General features: G+C 59.1%; 1 protein-coding gene across 3 annotated transcripts in view; it reads left to right on the top strand.

Annotated features, from left to right (window-relative positions):
- Window positions 1–12674: 12674 nt before the first annotated feature.
- The window catches only part of EPHA2 (EPH receptor A2), a 29681-nt gene continuing 19508 nt past the window's right edge, over window positions 12675–22847 (top strand). The window contains exons 1-3 of one of the 3 annotated variants that reach the window (XM_042996575.1): window positions 12675–12711; window positions 19733–19800; window positions 21495–22164. In XM_042996575.1, coding sequence (XP_042852509.1) covers window positions 21504–22164 — 661 coding nt within the window. In that variant the 5' untranslated portion in view covers window positions 12675–12711; window positions 19733–19800; window positions 21495–21503. Of the gene's footprint in view, window positions 12712–15003; window positions 15192–19732; window positions 19801–21494; window positions 22165–22847 lie in introns of those variants that run through there. The other 2 variants (XM_042996573.1, XM_042996574.1) reach the window with 2 other exon arrangements.

The following is a 22847-nucleotide window of genomic DNA, read 5'->3' as shown; positions in this document are numbered from 1 at the left end:
GGGAGGAAGTCAGGTGCTAGTCCAGTCTCCCGGAAACCTGGAGAGAAAGAGATAGAGAGAGATAGAGACGTCAAGAGATAGAAAGACAAAGACAGAGAGATAGAGACAGAGACAGAGAAGTCAAGAGATAGAAAGACAAAGGGGGAGACAGGGCAAACCAAAAAAAAAAAAAAAACAGAAAAGGAGGCACACAAAAAAAGAGAAATATTTGAGAATGAAATGGAGGGAGAAGGAGAGGGAGAGAGGGAGAGAGGGAGAAGGAGAGACACATGTTTCCACTCAAAGTTCTTGTTTAAAATAAAACCGAACCAACAATCTCAGCGGCTGACGGTTGGCCGGAGCCCAGGCCCCAGGCAGAGTGTGACCACGGGCCTCCTGGCCCCCTGCCTGGAACTCAAATAATGACTGCCTGGGGCCTGATCTCAGCCACCTCCGACAGAGCCTTGTCCCCAGACAGTGGTTCAGGCCTGAGGGTCCCAGGAGAGGCCCCAGAGCCGGAAGAGCCCCCAAGGCCTCTCTCAGATACCACCGAGGGGGATGCCTCTGCCAGAGCGTTTTGGCCATTCCAGGCGGGGAGCAACCAGCCACGAGGAGGCCTGGGGCTGAGGGCCAGAGGGAAGCCTGAGAGGGAACAAGCTCAGATTTTAACCTGGGGCCCGGTCAGCAGGGGTCCAGCACCACCCAGATGCTCAGGGTCCCTCCACCCCTCCTCTCAGTGCCTGTGGCCCCAGGCCCAGGGCACTAGGCTGGGAGTGAGCCATGTGCCATGGGCATTCTGGAGGGCCTTCTGGAAGGAAGAGTAGGCAGGTGGGTGAGTCTAGGGCCTTGTCTCCCAGTACACCTGGCCAGGCTTGCCCAGAGCCCCCTGTCTCTCTCTCTCTCTCTCTCTCTCTCTCTCTCTCTCTCTCACACACACACACACACACACACACGTATATTATGCACTCAGAGCCAAGACTTGATCTGGCCTAAACCCCATGTACCTGGGCAAGAATAAAAGTACTTTAATAGCAGCTTGTATTTGTAGGGCACCTGCTGGACCCTGGGCCCTTCCAAGCCCTGAATGCATCGTCTTAGTGAATCCTCAGGCCCCACAAGGCCTGGAGCCATTATAATGCTCTCTTTACAGATCGTGAAACTCAGGCTCAGGGGAGTTAATACACTTACCCAAGCGTCACCAGTAAGACGCGGGATTTGAACCGAGGTTTGCTCACCTATGCAGTCCCATGCCCTGAGGTAGGAGGAACTTCTGGGGTGTGGGGCCAATCCCCCCGCATCCCAGGGCCCACGGAGGGGGCACAGTCCACACCCTCAGGCCCAGACTCCTGTCCCTTCCGGAGCTGAGAGAGGCAGGTCTGAGAACAGCTGATCCCCTGGGTTTTGTTCTTGGCACAAAGGAGTCCGGATCCAGGCTTAGTGGTGAATGGCGAGGGGCCCGAGGGGCCCGCAGCCCCCTCCCGCGGGCCGGCCTGGCAGGCTCTGCGCCTGCCGCTTCCCCAGAGCCCCTGAGCCCTCAGCTTCCTATTCAGAACCCCGGCTCAGCCCCGACAGGAGTATCAAAGGCCGGCAGATCTAGGGGGATTACAGGAGGCAGTGGGAGGCTGGGGGAGCTGGGCTGGAGGCAGCCCCAGGGGCTCCCTACTATGTGTTGGGCACTTCCTGGTCTTGGGTACTCCTCACGGCCACAGGCAATGTGGGTGACGACGGGAAAAGGAAGGCTAGAGAAGGGAAGGGACTGGTCCAAGGTCACACAGCAAGGCCGAGGCAGAACCAGGGTGTGAATCCAGGTAACCTGGCTCCCAGTCAGGGCTTTCTTCATGAAACAAGGCTCCTCTGTGCCCAAGACACCCCTGTCCCGTGGCCTCTTCCAAAGACAGAGAAAGGGACAACGGCAGACAGAGAGGACAACGAGACCCTGGCTGGCAGGGGCAGACACAGGAGAGAGAGGGTGTCCTGTGGGAAGCCCCTTCCCCTGACCACCCGAGGGGGGCACTGGGGGCCCTGGGCCAGTGAGAGCAGTGGGGTCTGGGGACTCAGACTTGCCCAGGAGAGAAGGGAATGGGGGTCTCGCTAGTGAGGGCTCTGGGTGGGAGTAGAGGGTTAGGGGGAACAGTACACTGGGCCGTTGGTCCCCAGAATGTGGCCCTACTGTGTGGCCTCAGGGAGGAACAAATCCCTTTCTGGGCCTCAGTCTCTCTCTAGGCCCCCAGACTCAGAAGACCTCCCTCGTTCTGTCATGGGGACGCAGGCTTGGTAACTGAGGGTCCTTTCCCTGAATCCTTGCAGTGGGGCTGGCTGGTGCTAAGCTCTGGACCAGCATTCTTTCCACCAGTCCCCCTGGCAATGCCATCAGGAGGCTGCCGCTATGTCTCCCCCACCTGACAGATGAGGAAACTGAGGCTCAGAGAGGCCTTGTCCAAGGTCATCCGGCTTGTAAAGATTTCAGAGCCTCGCGACCTTACTCCCACCCTCTCTCCTCAGGATGCCGGGCCCTGGCTGTGGGCTGGGCCCCCAGCGTGCGGTCCCCTCCCTCCTGGTGCCAAGGTGGCAGGGGAAGGTGCCCACCTGCCTCCCCACCCCAGCTGCAGGCGTGGAGCCACGGCACCCCCGGGGAATGCCGCTGCATTCCTGTGGTGGGGGTGTGGCCGCCCCGGGCGCTGTTTGCCCCGGGCTGGTGCCCGTTGCTAAGCAAGCCCCAGCTCCAGGCGCTGAGTCAGCAGGCCCGGCAGCCCTGTCCCTCCCAGCGAATCACCAGCACGGTGGTGGCTGGAGGGGAGGAGGAAGTTCTACTTCCCTTTGGAGGAGGAGGGGCGGCCTTAGGGTTCACATCTGGGGACACCGGCTAGACATAGTGGGGGGAGTCGGGGTGGAGGTCTGAGGTGTGCCTGGGGGAGGTAAGACACACCCTTCGAGAAAGTTGGGGAAGTGGGGCTCGGGGCCCCAGTGGGGGTGGGAGGGACTTTAGACTAGAAGGGAGGCAGCGGTGCCGGCCGGCTGCTTCATCCAGGTCCTTATCTCGTATAATAAAAGTGATTCACTATCGATATCCTCCACTGTTCAGATGGGGAAACTGAGGTGCGGCCAGGTCTTTAGCGAATAAAGGGCTCCGACAGGCCTGTGAACCAGACCTGTGCTCAGCACGCCAGGGGCGGGGAGAGACCCTCCAGGCCTGGCTGTATGAGCCTGGGCTAGGCTTTCCCCCTGGGCCTCAGTTTCCCTTCTCTGCTGGCATCAGCCCAGGGCCTCTCCGAGCCCTGAGAAGGAAGAGAAAGTGGAAGGTCCTACAACCTCCTCCTAGATTAGGGATAAGTCACTTCCCCTAGCAGGTCTCACCCTCCGGGCCAGACTTTGATCTGGCGCCCGCCTTCAGATTTCTTTATCTTTATGAGCAGTGCCCCTGGGCACCACCCCACTCGGTCATCTGGTGCAGAAAGGGACAGGTGGAGGGACCGGCACCAGGAGGGGCCGAGGACTCAGAGGGGTCCGGATGCTAACCTCTGCTCCCCTGGGACTTCCTGGTGGGTGGTGGGCACTGGGTGCCAGGATGGGGGAGACAGGGTGGGGCAGGGTGGAGTGTGGGGGTCAGAAAGCTGGGAGTTTCAATGTCTGGTTTTGGTGGTTTTTGATAAGAGAAGGACTGGGAGGTGACAGGGCTGGGGAAAAATGTCCCACCCCCAGCCTGCCTGGCAGCTTTGTCCCACTGTCCTGGAGCCTCTGTCAGTCTTGGGGGGAGGCGACTGGAACAGAAGACAATGGTTTTGGGGGGTTGGGGCTGAAAGGGGCAGTGTCTGTGATACTTCCTTGGAGAGGAGCACCCCCCATCCAGGCCGATGGGGGAAGGCTCTGCCTCTGTCCTGGGACTCTCTCTACTCGGATCAGAGGCATCCACTCTATACCTGGAAAAGCCCCCCAGTCTGCTGGAGGAGTTCCTGCCCTTTCCCCTGGGGGGTTCACAGTCTGAGGACAGAGGCAGGCAGGGCTGCTAACTTGCAGGACTGTTGAGAGTCCAGCTCCTGTACCTGCTGGGCCTCATCAGGCCAATCTGAAGGTGAGGAAGGCAAGGCAGGGCCCAGAGACACATACCTTCACCCCCACAGGGATCAGCCTAGGGTCAGGGCCTGGCTGGGGAGGGGGGGGGGGTCTCTGTCAGACTGGCCCCAAGGCACATTTTCAGGCTGTGACATGAGGTGAATCCCGTACACAAAACAATTATTACTGCTTGCTCCTCTGGGCCTGGCGAGACAGGGAGGCTCTATTACAGGGTTGGAACAGCAGGCAGCCCTCCCACCCCACCCCACGCTGCCTGCTCCCCACATACGCCCAGGCACAGACACACACACACCTGCACACACATGCAGACACACAGTTTAGTTGTAGGAGCAAGTCCCCCCCCCCCAAGCCTTGGTTTCCAGGGCTGTTCTGGGGATCCTAATAGCCAGCATTCCTGGATATGCAGTATCTGCAGAGGCCAGCACCTCCCTCCCCCACCCCCTGCCCTTGCACTGGGACAGGATAGACAGACACGGGCACACACGCATTCCTACACACTCACCTGGGCACTTACCTATGCCTGCGCAGCCCTGCTCAGAACCCCCCACGCCCTCTCATGCAGTGTGCCCACACATCCCAGCTGGAAGATCACACCGCCACTCGTACACGCGGATATGAACTTGGGGGCCACGGCAGGGTTCCCAGGACCCCAGACAGAGCTCTCACTATCCACCATCAACAGCATTCCGTTTCTAGGGCGGACCCCAAGTCAGCCCAGCCCCAGGCGAGGCCCGCAGGCTCTTTCCCTGGCACCCAGGGAAATGCCAATTTGGCAGGGGGGACCTAAGTGCCCGAGACATCCGCTGGGACAAACTGTGCACGTCCGTCTACAGACCTTCAAAGCCGCGGTGTTCCGCTCAGCCCAACCCCAAGCAAGTCTGTGGTCTCCCTCCTGCCCTTGTCAGTTGGCAAGTCCCAGGTGCGACCTTCCCCTTCCACAGACGGGGAAACTGAGACCAGAAGGAGGACGGAGTTTTCTAGTTGTGAGACCTTAGGCAGACGTCTGCCAGCCTCAGTTTTCTCGTCTGCCTCCCCTCCAGGGTCGGTGTGAGGACAAACGATGAGGAATGAGAAGCGGTAGCCCGGTGCCTGGCACCGAGATAAAGCTCGCTAACGCCCACTGTGATTATTGTTAATTATTACTGTTATGAGGCCGCCAGGTCAGGTGTAGTGGCTGAAGGCTTTCTGGAGGAGGCGACTTTTAAGGGCGGGGTGATGGGGAGGAGGGGCGGCTCGCCCTCCAGGGGAAGAACCAGCAAACTGTCGGCAAGACGGCGCACGGGAGCGCCGGTCGCCCACCGCGCGCCCCCAGAAGCCCCGGTCCCCCGCCGCCGTCCCCGGGGCCGCCTCTGTCTCCATGGCGACGGGGGCTGCCCCTCCCCGGGCTCGACCCCGTTTAGGAGGCGCAGGGGCGGTTTCTCGCAGCGGGGAAGGGGCTGGGCCCCCCCGGCCGTAAAGTGCTCGCGGCGACCCTCCAAGGAGGACACCTGCGGGGCGGAAGCGGGGGCGGGCGGGGCGCGAGACGGCCCGGGGTGGCGGCGGCCGCCCCCTTCCCCCCACCCCCAGGCGCCCCCCGCCGCGGGCCTGCGGGTCGGCGGGCCCCGTTCCGGGCAGGTGGGAAGCCCGCGCGGCAGAGACCCGAGCCCCCGCCCCCTCCCGCCCGCCTGTCCCGCGCGCGCCGGCGCCTCTGCCCGCCCCCCATTCCCCCCCCTCCACCCCCCCACCCCTCCACCCCCCCACCCCTCCACCCCCTAACCTCCCCCACCCCCCACCCCTCCACCCCTCCACCCCCTAACCCCCCCACCCCTCCACCCCTCCACCCCGCGCCTCTCCCTGGCCACGTGGCCAGCTCCCGCGGGCCTTCTCCGCGCTCTCCCGCCGGCTGGGCCCCGCTCTGCGCGTCTCCGAGTTCGTCCCTCAGTAGCGGCGACAGCGGTGGGGGGCGTGGGGGGGGGGTGTAGGGCGGTGGACGGCCCAGGGACTTGCCGGGCGCGGGGGTGGCGGGGGGGGGGGGGTGGGCTGGGCCCCTCACCTTGGGGCTCAGGTCAGGCCCCTGCTCGGGAGAAGGATAGAGGCCGGGTACTTCTTTCAAATTAGGTACTTATTTCTGAATAGCTCACTGATGCCTAAGGGGCCGACTTCACACAATGCACAGGAAGGACCCACAGTCACACAGCCGCCCCTTCGCGCCCCCGGCCCCCAGCAAGGTTCCCAGTTCCTCTGCTCACTCTCTCACACACACTGGCAGGAGCACAGGCTCCTCAAGGCAGGGCTGTGTCCAGGTCTCTGGGCCCCTCAGGATTGAGCACAAATGCTTGTCCCAGGTCACAGAGGTGGCGACACAAGTGAGCACGTGTGTCCAGATGCACGCACACCCCCTACGCAGGGCTGGCTGAGGGGCACCTCAGCGGCCCCAGCCAGGGAATATGTGACCGGTGGCAAGCGTGGACAAGTGGCTGTGGCGTGATGGATAGGATGGCAGACGGATGGATGGATGGGCTGATGGACAGACGGACAGACAGGCAGCAGCTGCCGAGAGGTGACTACCTGGCTGGACAAGACTGTCTGGGAAGTGATGGATGGGGCCGGGCCCATGGGGAAAGGAAGGATGGATAGATGGACAGACTGACAGATGAGGGAGACAGATGAGGGGGTGGAGGAAGGCTGGGTGAGGCAGGGGTGAGTGATGAGAGACCCTGCTGAGAGAGGGGACAGGGTCTTGCTGGGGAGGTTGTGACAGAGATGAGGCATAGGACGGGGTTACTGCCGGGCTGGCTATAGACGGCAGGACAGACAGATGGACTCGTGGATGGGTGGGTGGGTGGGTAGATGGGGAGGGGAGTCAGGAAGGAGTGACCAGGGCCTCACCGGGACTGGTTGATGGAAATGGATAGACAGATGGAGGGAGACAGGATAGGGAGGAGGGGCAGGGGTGCCGTGGGATAGGAGCCTCTGTCTGCCCTGCAGTGATCCCTACAGAGACCTGTGTGCCTGGACAGGCGTGTGCGTGCGTGCGTGTGTGTGTGTGTTCGCACACCTAGACACACAAATGAGTCTGGTGCTGAGGCTGTGGTTGTGTTCACAGCACTTCCTAGTGTGTGTGTGTAGACTTTGAGGGCTCAGACCTGATGCTGGGCGTGGGAATAAGGGCCTGGAGTGTGGGGTTCCTCCCTTCCCTTTGGGGCTGGATGGGATCTTGGGGGGGTTATCCCCCGGGAGCACGGCCAGAAGGGGACCAGAGGCAGGGTTCTCAGTGAATTGGGCCTTGTGCTGTCATCCGTGCCTTCAGGAGGGGGAAGGGGCTGGGGTCAGACTTGGAGGTTCTCAGAAAACAAGCAGAACAGCTCCCCTGCCCTCCCTCCCTTCCTCCTCAGAGCCTACACCAGGCCAGCTGCCAAACTGTCAGGATGCGGGAAGGGGGGTGGCGGCACCTGGCAGGTACTGTGCCAGCCCCGGCCCCCAAATATGGTGTCAGTGATAAAAATAATCACAGCTGACATTTACGGAGGACTTGCCATATGCCAGGCACCGTGCCAAGAGTTTTTCACACTTTCATGGCTCCCCTGACAAGGTGGGTATTACAATATTTTTATCCCCACTTGACCAGGGAGAAAACAGAAGCTCCGAGAGGTGAGGCTTCTCATCCAGGGCTCACGATAAGTGTGACCGTGGGAAGCCAGACGTGTGCCCTCAGCTCCTCACCACCCACGGCACAGAGGACCCTGGTTGTCAGGCTGGATCATCACAACTCACAACAGGGAGGAGACCAGGGTGGAGAAAAGACCAGAGTGATCTCCAAAGGCCATGCTTAGCTGAGTAGCGCTGGGGCCATGGGGCATGTGGGAATCTGGGGGGGAATCCGGGACTCAGAGAAGGCCCCCACCTTCTGCAGCAGTGGGAATCCGCCCCCCTCCCACTAGTCCTGTTGGCCCCTTGACTCCCGGATTCATCCTGGGCCTCTGGCTGTGGCTGAGCCCTGTGGCGTGTGGTAGCTTGTGCCCCCCTTGACACACCTCTGAGAGGAGGGGCCGCTGCTCTCCCCATGGTGCACCTGTACCAGTGAGGAATAGTCAGGGAAAGAGAGAAGTAAATGGCCCAGATCACACTGAGGGAGTTCTCTTACCACTGTGGTAGCAAGTATAAATATTAATAAAGGGGGGGGGCTCATTTGAAATGGAGTTGGCAGGGTGCCTGGGTGACTCAGGCGTCTGACTCTTGATTTCGGCTCAGGTCATGATCTCAGGGTCGCAAGATCAAGCCCCGCGTCAGGCTCTGCCCTGAGCATGCAGCCTGCTTGAGGTTCTCTCTCCCTCTGCCCCTCCCTGCTCACACACGCACTGTCTCTCCTTCTCTCTCTCTCTTTCTAATTATTAAAAATAAAATAAAATAAATTAAAAAAAATAAAAATAAAATGGAGCCGGGAAGCCCAAAGGGGGAGCCTTTGTGCACTATGACTCTACCTCCCCATGGCAGCCACAGACCCGGACAGGAAGAGATACGCCTTGCAAATGGGCACCACTTTACGCTCCAGCAAGAGGGAAGATTTCCTTTCCTGCTCAGCAACTCAGCCAATGAGAAGCCGTCACCACCCTGAACCCTTGATTTCCTCCAGTGGATTTTGTTCAGGACAACCCCTCCCAACTTCCTCCTTTTTCTCGACAAAGTAACATTCCTCTCCTTTGCTTGTTAAGCTTGCCTCTGGCTTGCTTTTCCTGAATTGCGATTCTTTACTATTCCTGAATAAACCCATTTTGCTGGTGAGATAACTGGCTGTTTTATTTTTAAGATTGACAGAAGCCACCACGTGTTTTGCCCATTTGCTCAACAAAGTTCAAAGTTGGGGGGTGGTGAGCCATGAACAAAACAGGCAGCAACCTGGGGGTCCTTACACGGATCTTGCATGCTAATGGGGCAGACAACAGACAATATGTAGAGTGTGGGGCGGGAAAGTGCCATAGAGAAAAATGCAGCAAAGAAAGGAGATAGGGAGTCTAGGTATGGCTTAGGGTGTTGCCATTTTACTAGAATGGTCAGGCAATTGACCACAATGAGCTGAACTTCAAGCAGCCCCCAAGGAGGTGAGGGAGGGAGGGTGGGTGGGAGGGAGAGTGCCAGGCAGAGGGAAGGTAAGTGCAAAGGCCCTGAGGCAGGCCTGCCGTTCTCCATCTTTCAAATTCTCTTGTTGCAAAGGTTGATGAGGCACCTTCCACCCCATCTGACAGCCTTTGGAGGCAGAAGGCCTGGGTTCTAGTCTTCATGCTGTCTCTGGGACCTCCAGCAAGATCCTTCCCCTATGTGGGCCTCAATTTTGTAAAATACAGAGGTTGGACTTTATCTGCCAAGATTCCCTTTCATAGGACATGCTGTGACTAGTTACGCATGGTCCAGGGCTTCTGTGTGTGTGTGTGCGTGTGTGTGTGTGTGTGTGTGTGTGCGTGTGCGTGTGTGTGTGTGTTGGGGTGGGGGGACAGCAAAGCAAGGGCTTTGGAAGATACTTCTGCCCCTTTAGGCTCCTGACCCTGAGCAAGTGACTCAGACTTTTCTGAACCCCAAAGTTCTCATCTGTAAAATGGGAGTAGCATCCCTGCTTCTCTAGGGAGTGTTTGTGTGCATGAGGTGAGGCTGTGCTGCAAAGTTTAAGCCAGACCCTGGCTCATCACTGGGACTCCACAAGTGAGCCCTGCTTTTACTTTGATGTTTAAGACACCTGGTTAAAAACTGGCACTCAGAGAAGGGAGAAATACCAGTGGCCGGGGGTGGTCAGGGAAGGCTTCCTCGAGTGGAACATCTAAGCTGAGTTTGTTCGGAAGGAGAGAAGGAGGATGTGGCCACAGAGGGAAGGGAAAGGCAAGAAAATGAGGGGTGACAACCGGAAGCCAGAGTTGGGAGGGAGGGGCTCTGAATCCAGGCAGGAGGTGGCCCCAAGACACACGGGGAGCCCCCTGCCCTCCCGCTGCTGGCCGCCTCCAGGCTGAGGCCCCGCCCCCCCCCGAAGCTCCGCCCCGTATCCAGGCCCTGGGGAGGATTTGCCGGGAACCCACTTCAAAGGGTCCCAGGAAGCTTGAGCAAGCCCCAAAGGAAGCGGCACAGCCTCTAACCCAGCTCTGGGAGTGGGGGAAGCCCCGCAATTATGTGGAGGGTTAGGAGGGGGGAGCTTCCTCCCACGCTGTCGGCCTCCACTCCAAATTTAAGTACCCCTCTCCCAACCTCAACCCGCCTCATCGGGGCAGGGGAGCTCAGCAAAACTTCTGCTCAGGCAAGTTCACCCCAAAAACCTCACCTGAAAAGCTGAACGTGGAGTCCACCTGTGGCTGCAATCGGGGAGTGTGTTATTTCGGGGGTGGGTGGGCGATGTGTGTGCAACCCACAAGCATTTACTGACCGCCTACTGCACCCCGGGCTCCACTGGGCATGACAAGGTGGAATAAACCGGCCTCTGTCCCTCAAGGAGCTCCCTGCCTGAAGGGGAGGGCAGGTGAGGAAGTAATTATAACAGTGTGAGAGCTGAGGTTTGTTCCAGGGTGAAACAATTTGGCCTGGGGGAGCCCAGCGGCTTTTCAGAAGTAACTTTTGATTGGGAAGGTAACAGCTAAGATTCAGTGCACGCCCACTGTGTGCCAGATACTGTGCTAAGAGCTTTACAGACGTATTCTCAACTAATCCCGCCACAGTACCAGAGGGAGGAAGCCATTAGTATTGTGCCCATTTTACAGATAAGGCAGCTGAGGGTATAAGGCTTGGCTAAGGCCAGGCGGTCGGTTAAGCGGCAGAATCCAGGTCATTCGGTTATTTGCCCAAATCTGTCTCAGCGCCTGTAGACCAGGCATTCCCCTGCACTTGGGGCTCCAGTGTTCCTTCTCCTGAGTTGCTCCAAAGTAAGTCTTAAAGAAGGAGTAGGGATCCTGGAGGTAGAAAGAGCACCAGGAACACAGCGGGTGGGGTGGGGGTAGGGGTACAGCTTGGACAAAGGCACGCAGGCTTGAAAACACATGGTGTATTCAGGAAAGAGCAGGGAGACCGGGCTCTGCGGTGAGTTGGACACACTTAATTTTTTCGTTCTACCTCTGCCGTGTCCTAGCTGTGTCACTTTAGACAAGTCAGTTCTCTCTGAGCCTCAGTCTTCACCTGCAAAACTGGCCACGATATTACCTTTTCCTTCCAGGGCTGCTGGGAGGATTAATGAGTTCTCCTGGGTGCAGGTGGCTTGGCACATAGTAGGCCCTCAAGAAATATGAATCAAAACAAATGGAGGGAACTGATTTAGAATGTCACCATCGGGGCACCTGGCTGGCTCAGTCGGTGGAGCATGCGACTCTTGATCTCAGGGTTGTGAGTTCAAGCCCCACCTTGGGTATAGAGATCAGTTAAAAATAAGATATTAAAAAAAAAAAAAGTGAATGTCATCATCACATGTGAGCATCTATTGAGTGATTCCTGGTGCAGAGCACTGTTCTAGCTGGTTCCAGAAGGGCAAAGGGCAGCAGGCTCCTTCCTTGCCTTGGAGAGCTTACAGTCTGGTTGGGGAGATGCTTAAAGTCTGGTTGGGGAGACGGTTCTGAGTCTGAGAAAGACAAGAGAGGGTTCAACTGGCTGAGGCCAGGGTCCGGGGGGGGGGGGGGGGGCGGTTGCTGGGTATGGGGGCGCCAGGGGCTGAAGGGAAGGCCGTCCGTCATCAGACGGGCCTTGGAGATGCCGGCAGCAGAGAGCAGGTACATCACTCCAGGCCAGGGAACAGCTCTGGGGGTTCTGTGGAGTTTAGTGCTTCCAGAAGCAGGGGCTGAGGGAGGTACCTGTGAGGGTGTGTGGATCCAGACTGCCTGGGCTAGAATGCCAGCTCCAACTTTTAAAGTTTGTTCCTCTGCAAAATGGGGACAGTAACAGTGCCTACCTAGTGGGGCTATAACGAAAACTAAGGGGGTCAGTGTAGGTCAAGTACCTAGAACTGGGCCTGGCACTTAAGCATTTTATTAAAAAATTTTTTAAATATTTTTTATGTTTTAAAAATGTTTATTTTTGCGAGACAGAGAGAGAGAGCATGCACACGCAAGCAGGGGAGAGGCGCAGAAGGAGAGAGAGAGAGAGAGAATCCCAAGCAGCCTCCGTGCTGTCAGTGGAGAGACCGATGCAGGACTCGATCCCACGACCCTGGGATCATGATCTGAGTTGAAACCAAGAGTCAGGAGCTCAAGCCACCCAGGAGTCCCTAAGCACTTGAGAAGAAGTGTGGGCTACAATTATTTTTTTCTCCTGCTGCTCTCAGGCACAGATCAAAGGTGGGTGGGTGAAGCTATTGTCTCGTGTTTCTCTTTCTCGTCAGCTTGTCCCCAGCCTACAGCCAAGTCCTAGCAAAGGTGGACACCTGAGCAGGCTGGTGGGCTTGAGGTGGGGATGGCAGGTGAGGCCCGCTCAGCCACCCACAGACACACTCAGGCTCAACCTGCCTGTACCCGAAGCCTTGCCTGCTGCAGTGGCACTCAGGCCCGCGGGCTTTTTGGGGCCTTTATGGGGTAATTCTATCTCCATTAGGGCTTATTATGTCACAATAAATACCACTTTTCAGCACAGCTTTGTAAGACCTTTGTAAGACTCACCAAAGGACTCTTCCTTCTCAGCATCCAGTCACGCTGAGCGGGAAGGACTCCGGGAAGGGCGTGTCGCCAGGTGAGTGACTAAAAACCAAGAAGCTTCTCCCACCCCCACCCTCCTGCCAGCGCCCTCACCACCCCTTCCCACAGGCCTCTGTGGGATCGACACCTGTCCCTGCACTCTCAGTCACCAGCCGGGCCCATACCTCTAGGCACGCAGCCCACAGCCAGCAGGGGCTGCCCTCACCCCTGACACGTGGGGCCACCCGCGTGGGGCCACGCAGGGAAACCTACACATGCCACATAAAGGACCCGCCAACACGACGTAAAGAGACTTCCAGGCACCACACAACCTGCCAATGCCTTCGTTCGCTCATCAGTCCATTCACGGGCAGAGGTTTGCTGAACCCCCGCTATGGGTCAGGTATAAAGACAAATGTCCCTGCACTCTCGGAGCGTACCTTCTAGTGTCGCGTCCAACATACGGAGCCTGCACGGCATGTGACATACCTGTACAGGGAGGGTCTTACATTCAACACACATGAAATCTTACATCCACCACAGCCCAGAGCTGCCAAACGCAACTCGCGAAAGGCTTCTCCCTACGTTTACTGCACACACACGCGCACACACACACACTTTCTCTCCATGTGCCATGGAGGCCCCACAGGCCCCGCCCAGCACACGCACTGCTTCCTCTGGCCGCACTGCATAGACCCGTAGCAACAGCTGGGATTTCACAAGCGTGTTCTGTACCCACGATCTATGCGGTTTACACCCACGTCCTTACTCGATCTCAATAACCCTCTGAAGGAGGTTCGTACATCTTCCCGAGGAGCAGACTGAGGCTCGGAGAAAGGAAATCTCCAGAAACCCCTGGGCTGACTCCACGGCCGGTGTTCTCGACCCTTGCCAAGGACAACACACTCACACTCACACACTCGCACGCCTCCTCTTACATCCGCCCGTGCTTGCTCACACCCATGCTCACACCCCCCCCAGCACATCCACACGCACTCGCGCACACCCTGACACAGCCACGTGCACGCACTCATGCACACCCACACATCCGCACATACTCTCATGCACGCTTGCACGCTCACAGACTCTCAGAACACCAAGACTCTCCTCCTATCATCTTGGTCAAAGGCTTTAATTACGCTACTCCAACACCTGTAATTAACCCTCCTCCTTCTCCAGAGGAGGTGTCTGGACCCGCTTCCCAAGGGCAGGCACCAAGGCCGAGAGGCCAAGATGTCCACATCTGGCAGGGAGGACCCGGGTACCTGAGTAGCCCAGCATGGCCTTTGGGCAGACAGGCCAGGGGAGTCAAAGAGAGTCCAGAGTGGGGTCAAAGAGAAGGAGGTGGGCAGAGGGGTCTGGAGCCCCTCAGGGAATCATGCCCGCTACCGGTGCTCCTCCCCAACTGGCCAAATGGCGATTGGGCAAGAGGCAGCCGTGGGTGGCCCGGCAGGCGGGTCAGAGGACATTTCCCGTTTGTTTCACTAAGGCCAGCCGCTTTAGTCAGAAGCGGAGATGAGCTCACATCTGAGGAGCCTCTGGGTTCCCTGAAGGGGCAGGTGGGAGGCAGGTGCCCTCCAAAGTGTTGAAACAGACCAACTGATTCAGCCACGCCAGGGTTGGGGGATGGGGCGCTCCACAGAGCAGCCTCTTGCCTGCCTGTCCCCTGCATGGGGAGGGACTACGGAGATTCAAATCCTGGCTCTACCACCTTGGAGCTGTGAGACCTTTGGGCGTGTGTGTAAAGCTCTTGGAGCCTCAGTGTCCTCTTCTGTAAAATGGGGTTAATGATACCTACCTCCCAGATGAGAGTTACACGAGATAATGCATGTCTGACTCGTGCCTAGAGGTGGTTGCTCTTACATTAGGGTATTCTTAAAGGCCCCTGAGCAGAGATGCTCTCCTCGACCTCCTTCGAGAGGTCCCAGGAAGAGGGGCATCCAGGTCGACTTCCGAGCTCCCCTCAGAGGCATGCTGCTGAGGAGACAACTGCTTCTTGGCCCCGCTAGCCCATTTGTGCCCCATCGGAAGGGCAAAGAGTGAGAATGCGCGTGCTTTAGGGCCAGCCGTCCCCACGTCTGGGGTCTGGGCCGAGGATCCCGGCCCGGATCTGCAACTTGGGAGGGCCTGGGCGGGAGGAGGGGGGTGGGGGGGGGAGGGCTTCAGGGAGGCCAGAGGGCCCCAAGGTCCTCCCCAAACCCCTTGGGTCTCCCCTCCCTTCTTCCCCGGTGCCAGCCCGGCCCCTTTAAAGACATTCCTGAGGGCGTGGCTTCGGTGACGTCACGCGGGGCATGAATGAACAGGAGCCGGTTCTCACCCAACTTCCATTAAGGACTGGGGCTGGAGGCGAGAAGTTGCGCGCGGGCCGCGGGAGCGAGCAGACGGCGAGGCGGGCGTGCGGGCGTGCGGGAGCCGGGCGCGGAGGACCGGGCCGGGGGCGAGGAGGCGGCATGGAGCGTCTGGCGCCCCGTGCCTGCCTGGCCCTGCTGTGGGCTTGTGTGCTGGCCGCGGCCGCCGCGGCGCAGGGCAAAGAAGGTGAGTGTGCGCGCGGGGCCGCCCGGGTCCGCAGCTGCCCGGGCGGCCCGACCCCGGGAGCCCGAGCCTCCCGGAGCCCCGCGGGGCGACGCGCGCAACTTTGGAAACCGACCTGGCGCCTCCCGGCCCCGGGTGCCGGGGTCGGGAGGGCGCGCGCTGCCTTCGCGACGAATCTGGGACCCCAGCCCGGGTTACCGGGCTTTCGGGGACCGTGGGGTTGCGGCCGGGCGCGCGGGGCTCCGAGGCCGCCGAGAAGGGGCCGCGGTGCCGGCCACGCGGTCGCAGCCCGGGCGGCGCCTTCAGGAACGCGTCCCGACGGGGGCGCGAGGGTCCCCTTGGAGAATGGGGTGTCTGAGAGGGTTTCCGCGGGCTCAGTCTCTTGATGACCTGTCCTCACTCACCCGCTGGGTCCGATTTTGCCGAGAAGCATTCCTGTGGAGGCCCCTCGTTTTGGGGAGGGGGCTCTTTGGCCGGCCAGGAGCCCCCTGCGGAAGCCCCTGCTCCCTGAGGGCTTCTCCACGCCCCCTTTTGCCTCCAGGCGGGCAGGAGAGTGCAGGGGGAGTTTCGGGCCAACCTGCCCACGCAGAACCACCCTGTCTTCCCAACCGGCATTCCCAGGCTCGGGGGTCAGGTTCGGGGCCACGAGTGCGGACAGGAAGTCCCAAAGTCAAGCGTTCTGAGCTAGGGGTGACTCAGAACGAGGAAATGCGGCAGGTGGGGGCGCGGTCTCTCGAGGTGTGGAGCCGTCACCCCAGGGCCACCGGGGAGTCCGGGCATCCGGGGGTGGGGGACTGAATCACCCACCCCCGCCCCAGCGCTCCCTGAGCGGCGCCGGGTGAGGGGCCCGCAGACTTTGCCCTGGGCGGGGCAGGTGTGTGGATGGGGGCGTTGCCCCTCAGCTAGGGTCGCAGAGAGGATGGGGACTCCCGTCCTTGGCCCAGGACCTTCCTGTCCACCCAGCCGAGGCCGGCTTCGGTTTTCAACAGTGAGAACACGTTTTTCCCCCGTCGGCCTGGGCAGAGCGGGGCTTCCGCAGGCTCCAGCAGGGGGAAGTGTAGAGGAAACCCCAGGCCTCTGAGAAGGTTCCTTGAGCCTTGCTTTCTTTTTCTGTCTCCCAGACTGGGGTTGGAGGCTTTGCTTTTCCAAGTTGGGAGGAAAAGAGGCCAGAGCTAGAGCTGGTGGAGGTGGAGTGGGGCAGGGGGTGCATCCTGTCCCAGTTCTTGGATGGGTCCCGGGCTCCTGGTCCCAACTTGCAGCAGTGGGTGGCAGGGATTTCTGTGATCCCCAATACTCACCACTCCACCATCACCCTCCAGCTTTTGGTCCTCCCCCTTCTTGGGGAACTGTGCTTGGAGAGAAGGGGAGAGACAGCTGGAATCCCTATAGGCTTTTCTGGAAGGCTGTCCTGGGGGTGAGGGGATTAGGCAGAACCGACACTACCCGGAGCTGCCAAGCTGTGCCTGGAGTCGTCTGGTGCTTGGGCCCCATATTGCCCCCTCCCCAGCCTAGATGACTAGCCACCCCCTCCATGGGATTGAGGAGGAAAAGGGTGTGGGCTGGAGGGTCCTGGGATGGGGGAGCATTTTTGCTTAGGCTCCAACAGCCCCTGTGGACGACTCCCTAGGTGTGCCCACAGTGGTGGTGGTGGAGGGGGGGCGGTGGTGATGGCCCAGCTGGCAGTTGCTAGTGGGTTTTGTTCTTTGGTTTTCAGGCTGAATGCGGTGGATCTGCCTGGGGCAGATGGGAGTGGGGTGGGCAGAGAGAAAGACCACATGCCCCTTCCACCCTTAATCTAGAAGACCGCTGCTCACATCCCTTCTCCTTTCTCGCCCCCTCCTTGTGGGCAGAGGAGCCGGGATGTATTTGGAGTCCCAGATGGAACCTGTTAGATTCTCAGCAGCCACTGAATCTGTCCTCCTTTTGCAAATGGGGAAACTGAGGGAGGCCCAAGCTGAGCCCTTGCCAGCCAGGGCCCTCTGCACAGAGAGGGTCACATCTGAGCATCTGGCTTTTTGAGCTGCTAGAGCCCAGGGCCCCTTGTGCTGTGGTTTCATGGCCGATTTTCCGAGGAAGCAGAGTCTCTGGGCACAGATGCAGTGGTGCCGATGAGGTGGCTGATGGGAAGGGGGCTGGAGAGTGCCCAGGGGCCCTGGAAAGTCCTTGGCTTGCTTCTGTGATAGCCCAGCTTGCTCTCTGTCCTCTGCCCTTTTTTCTTTTTTCCCCACAGAGGCCCTGCCCTCCCCCTTTTCTTTAGGAATTAGCTAGTTTTGGTGAACGAGGGATGCAGGGAGCAGGGGGGTGCCTCCAGGTAGTGCTGTGTTTGAGTAAAGAAAGCAATATGGATCCCTAAGGATGACGTCTGTCATGGAACTGGAGACAGAGAAGGGGTGGGGTGAGGGACCGAGGGCTCATGGATGGGCCCTGCCTAACCAGGGCCTCTCAGTGAAGGCTCCAGGGGCAGCCAAAGGCTCCCAGGCCCCCACCCCTTCCAGGGAACCAGAGCCCTCAGTCCCTGGAAGAGCTTAGGGAGAGAGAGAGAGCCGCACCCTGGCTCCTGTTCCTGTTCCTGGTGATCGGTTCTAGGGAATTTCCTGGGAGGGGGCTATGTCTGGAAGCCCCCAGGGGAGGCCTCCTTCCTGTGTGAAGGCTTCTTTTCTTCTCAGATTGAGCCCCGTGACACTTCTAGAGCCAGGCCTGGGGCTGGAAGGGGAGTGCACTCTGGGAGGGGTGGTGGGGTTCCCTCTGTGCCAGGTTAACCCTTCAGAGCCTGAGAGCTATGAGCCCCCTCCCTCGGGGGCATGGACTGCAGCTTCCTACCTGTCTGAGGAGGAGGGGATCTGCAGAACTAGGCGGGGGGCACTCACTGGGGTCCTCCTACCCACCCAGCTGGAGCCAGGAACCCCCAGATCCCTTCCTTTGTAGCCAGAACATTCCATCTGCCAGTGGGGTTAGTGAGTTTTCCAAGCCTGGGCCCTGGGCATGTCCGAACAAATCCGTGCCCCTACCCCACCCCCTCCAGCCACCCTCCTCTATCCCCATAGCCTTGGGACAGGTGCCACATCGGATTTCCTCTTGCCGGTCTGGGCTGCCGGGCCCTTCCTAGAGAGATTTGGCTCGGGTCAGCGGCGGGTGGTGGTGCCTCCCACCAGGGGAGCAAGGCATTCAGACCCCAGGAGAGGATTTCCAAGACCCTCTCTGTCCCCCTCACTCTGTACCCATCCGTGAATCAGGCCATGTCTGTCCCCCGCCTGCCCGGGCTCCACCCTTAGAGTGATTCTTCCAAGTCCTAGTCTTGAGGAATGCTGCCTCTTGAGGCCATATTCTTCATGCTCCAGGGTCCAGAGGAAGTGTGCTCAGTCCCTTCCCCCTTCCACCTGAGGATTCTTACCCTCCGAATCTGGGGACTTTGCATAGGGCTCCATGCCTGAGTTTCCCCAGCGTCCCTGCCCGCTAGGGAGGGTGGCACCGCCTGGAAGCTACCTGGACTTTACTTGGAAATGAAGGTGGGACCGTGCTGGGGTCTTGGGTCATGGCTGCAGCCACTGAGCCTGGCAGAGAGCCAGAGGTGGACTGACAGGTGCTGCCCAAGGGCAGGGCCAGATCTAGGGAAGCCCCTGGCAGTGTGTCCCTCCCCCGGGCTCCAGATGGCTCTCTGGGGACAGCATGGTCCTGGCACCTGATCCCTCTTGGGCCTGGAAGTCCCCTCTAAAGGTTTCCATCTCTGTCCCACCAAGCACCCCTGGTAGGGCAGTAGCCAGGGGTCAGAAAGACATGGCAGGCGGACCACTTTCCCAGGGAGGGGACCTTGCCAGCTGTGTGTATCTTGGGCCTCTCCTAGAGGCCCCTATGGGTTCAGAGCTTTATCCTGCCTGCTCTGTGGCTTTTGTGGTGGGGAGATCAGTTTCCAGACACCCCCGCCATCAGTCCCCCCTCTCCTCCCTGGAGCTGTTCCCACCTGTTAACAGCCCTCCCTTCTTGGAGTGCCAGGAGACGTGTGTGTACATATGTGTGCTGCGTATGTGTGCGACGTGGCCTGGGTGGGGTTGGGGATGTTTTGTGCTGGGGGTGGGGGGGAGATGTGGCAGGAGCAGACATGGGCGCTCCCCAGGCCCACATGCCTGCTGAGGGGCCTTGTTTCAGGAAGCAGACGGGGCGGCGTGGCGTCACTTAACGGTCCTGCCCGCCCCAGCTCTCTGCCCAGCTGCTGTCCCCCTGCTGGGCTGAGCTCTGTCCTGCTCTGCCCAGCTGGGGGCAGACCGGAGGGGGGTGGTGTGGTTGGAGCTGTGGCCTGGGAGACAGGGGGCCTAGTCCTCACCCAGCCTGTTGCGTAACTTTGACCGGGTCCCGTCCCTTTCCCAGGTCCCTACTTCCCTGTCTGTCGAGGGACAGGTCTTTGGGATATAGTGACCTTGTATAGTGGGGTCTCTTTCTGAGAGCCGAGGAAGCTGTCAAGGCTCCTGGGGGGCTCTCAGCTTTCCCACCATGGCCTGAGCCCTGGAGATGCCCCCGAGCTAACTGGCCCTCCTTCCCATCTCTTCCAGTTGTACTATTGGACTTTGCCGCCGCTAAAGGGGAACTTGGCTGGCTCACGCACCCATATGGCAAAGGGGTAAGCCTTCAAAGTCAAGTAGGGGCGCGGGGATGGGGAAACTGAGACCCAGTGAGGATGGGGTCAACCTAGATCAAATAGCTCAGCCAGAGATCAAACTCAGGGTCCCGCTTCCCACACTAGGCTCTGCCATCCAGGCTGGGTAGGCTGGGGGTTGGAAGGTAGGGGAGGGACCTGAGAGGCAGAAAGGACTGGGGAGACAGCTGAAGGCCCTCCCAGAGTAGGGGCCCTCGGATGACCCAGTGGGCCGAAGCTCAGAGGACCCCCCACCTAGTTTCCTCCACCTACCTCTTGGGAGGGTGAGGGTTGAAAGTTCCCTATCTTCAAGGTCCCAGCCCAGAAGGTGAGAGGTAAGGGAAAGAGAGGGAACAGTGGCTCCCAGGTCCCATAGCCCAGGAAACTGGATCTAGTTCCTTCCTGCTGGGCCTCTCTCCCTTCTCCACCGGCTGTTACTTCCCCTTCCTGCTAGGGGCTGATTTGTTTTGCCTCATCCCCACCCAAGTTTCCTCCCCTCTGTCCTGCCCTACTGTGACCAGGATTGGTGGACAAGACACTGGGATCCTTTTCCCAGCCTTGTGTGATTTTGGGGAAGATACTGCTGCTCTCTGGGCCTCAGTTTCCCCTCTGTGTAATGGGCACTTGCTGAGTTTGTCCGGGGGCCCTGAGCCAGGGAGAAGTATGTTTCTTGTGGGGGGGGGGGTGCAGTTCCCACTGCTGGCCAGCTCTGCATGAGTCAGGTGCCTATCCCTGGCCACCTTAGCCCTGTGCAGGCCTGAGATGTAGCTGTGTAGATTTCCAGGATCCTAGAATGTCTAGCTGGGGGGAAATACAGATCACCTAATCCAACCCAGTCATGATACAGCGTGGGAACCTGAGGCCCGAGGGCATTCGAGAGGGGCCTTGGGCAGCGTCCAGGCCTCTTTCCCCAGCCCCTCTGCTTTTATTCATTCATTCACTTGTTCGTTCAACAGATATTTTCCTGAGCACCTACTCTGTTCCAGGTAGGCCCTGGGGTTGCATAAAAGAATTAGATGCAGTCCTTGCCCCAACGAACTCCAGAGTCTAGTCTGGGAGCCAGATGTAGGTATCAGCACGTAGGTTCCAAACGCTGTGATTAAGGGGGTATGGAGACTGAGAGGCAGAGGGGGCACATGGCTCAACCTGAACAGTGGGGCATCATCCTTTGTTTTTGACTTAACCCTTTCCCCTGCCACTCACACCTGTACACACACACACAGTAGATGATGATGATGATGATGATGGTGACACTGGCTGCCAGTGTGACAGTGCACTTCTTACCCACACCAGACAACGTGCTTGGCATTTCGTAGACACTCTGTCATCTATCCTCATAGCAATTCTGCGAGGCAGACCTTGTCTCCCTCCTACAGATGCAGACTTGGAGGCTCAGAGAGCTTAAGTGATCCACCTGAGGTCACATGGGATCCCCCAGACCCCACCCCCGGCTCCCAGTCCATATAGAGGGACAGGCCGCAGCTCAGCCACTTTGCAGCCTGTGAGGACGAACTTGAAGCACCTCTCTGGGCTTCAGTTTCCCACCCCTATAGCGAGAACTATAAAACAGCATCCCGATGCCCCGCTCTGCCTCCTGGGCATTGCCTCTGGGCCTCAGTCTCTCCTCGGGCGCCTGCCCACACTAACCTGTCGCCCCCACCCCCCGCCCCCCTGCGCAGTGGGACCTGATGCAGAACATCATGGACGACATGCCCATCTACATGTACTCTGTGTGCAACGTGGTGGCCGGCGACCAGGACAACTGGCTCCGCACCAACTGGGTGTACCGCGGCGAGGCCGAGCGCATCTTCATCGAGCTCAAGTTCACCGTGCGCGACTGCAACAGCTTCCCGGGGGGCGCCAGCTCCTGCAAGGAGACTTTCAACCTCTACTACGCCGAGTCGGATGTGGACTATGGCACCAACTTCCAGAAGCGCCAGTTCACCAAGATTGACACCATTGCGCCCGACGAGATCACGGTCAGCAGCGACTTCGAGGCCCGCCACGTGAAGCTGAATGTGGAGGAACGCTCCGTGGGCCCGCTCAGCCGCAAGGGCTTCTACCTGGCCTTCCAGGACATTGGCGCCTGCGTGGCGCTGCTCTCCGTCCGCGTCTATTACAAGAAGTGCCCCGAGCTGCTGCAGGGCCTGGCCCGCTTCCCCGAGACCATCGCGGGCTCCGACGCACCCTCCCTGGCCACCGTGGCTGGCACCTGCGTGGACCATGCCGTGGTGCCACCGGGGGGCGAAGAGCCCCGCATGCACTGCGCGGTGGATGGCGAGTGGCTGGTGCCCATCGGTCAGTGCCTGTGCCGGGAGGGCTACGAGAAGGTGGAGGACGCCTGCCAGGGTGAGTGACGGTACAGGGGTGGCAGGAAAAGGGGCTGCTGGGGTGCGGGGCTGTGGTCCTGGCTTCTAGTGTCGGCTCTGGAACTGTGAGATCCTGGTAAGGTCATCCCCGCTCGGACTCTGACCTGCGGAGGGGTCTGTTAGTGGAAATCACAAGAGCCTTCCCGGTCTTCGGTTTCCTTATTTATGGTTGGGTTCACTCATTCACTGAGAAGGGACACACTGAAAAACAGGAGACTATGGAAGGTTAGGAGCAAGGATTCGAGGACAAGAATGCCTGGGTTCAAATCCCAGCTCTACGTTTAGCTGTGTGACTTTAAGTCAGCTTCTTAACCTCTCTGTGCCTGGTTTCCTCATCTGTAAAGCAGAGACAAACATAGTGCCCACCTTGTAGGGTGCTTATGATAATCTAATGACTTAATGCTCGTAAAGCGCTTAGGTCAGTGCCTGACACATAAGTGCTTTTAAGTGTGGTTGTTATTTTTGATTCATCCCACAAGTATAATTTAAATATCTACTATATACCAGCGCTGTGGACCCATGATACAGTCTCTGGAGCTCGTTCCATCCCTGTTAACTCACCGCATGACCTTAGGCAAGTCACTTAACCTGTCTGGGTCTCAGGCCGCTCTCTTGTACACGGGGTGAGGGAATTGGACCCAGGATTCCGTCCCCTGGCTGCAC

Source organism: Panthera tigris, chromosome C1, assembly GCF_018350195.1.
Source record: "Panthera tigris isolate Pti1 chromosome C1, P.tigris_Pti1_mat1.1, whole genome shotgun sequence".
Taxonomy (NCBI): domain Eukaryota; kingdom Metazoa; phylum Chordata; class Mammalia; order Carnivora; family Felidae; genus Panthera; species Panthera tigris.
Note: the sequence above shows the minus strand (reverse complement) of the source record. Positions and strands in the feature narration are given on the sequence as shown.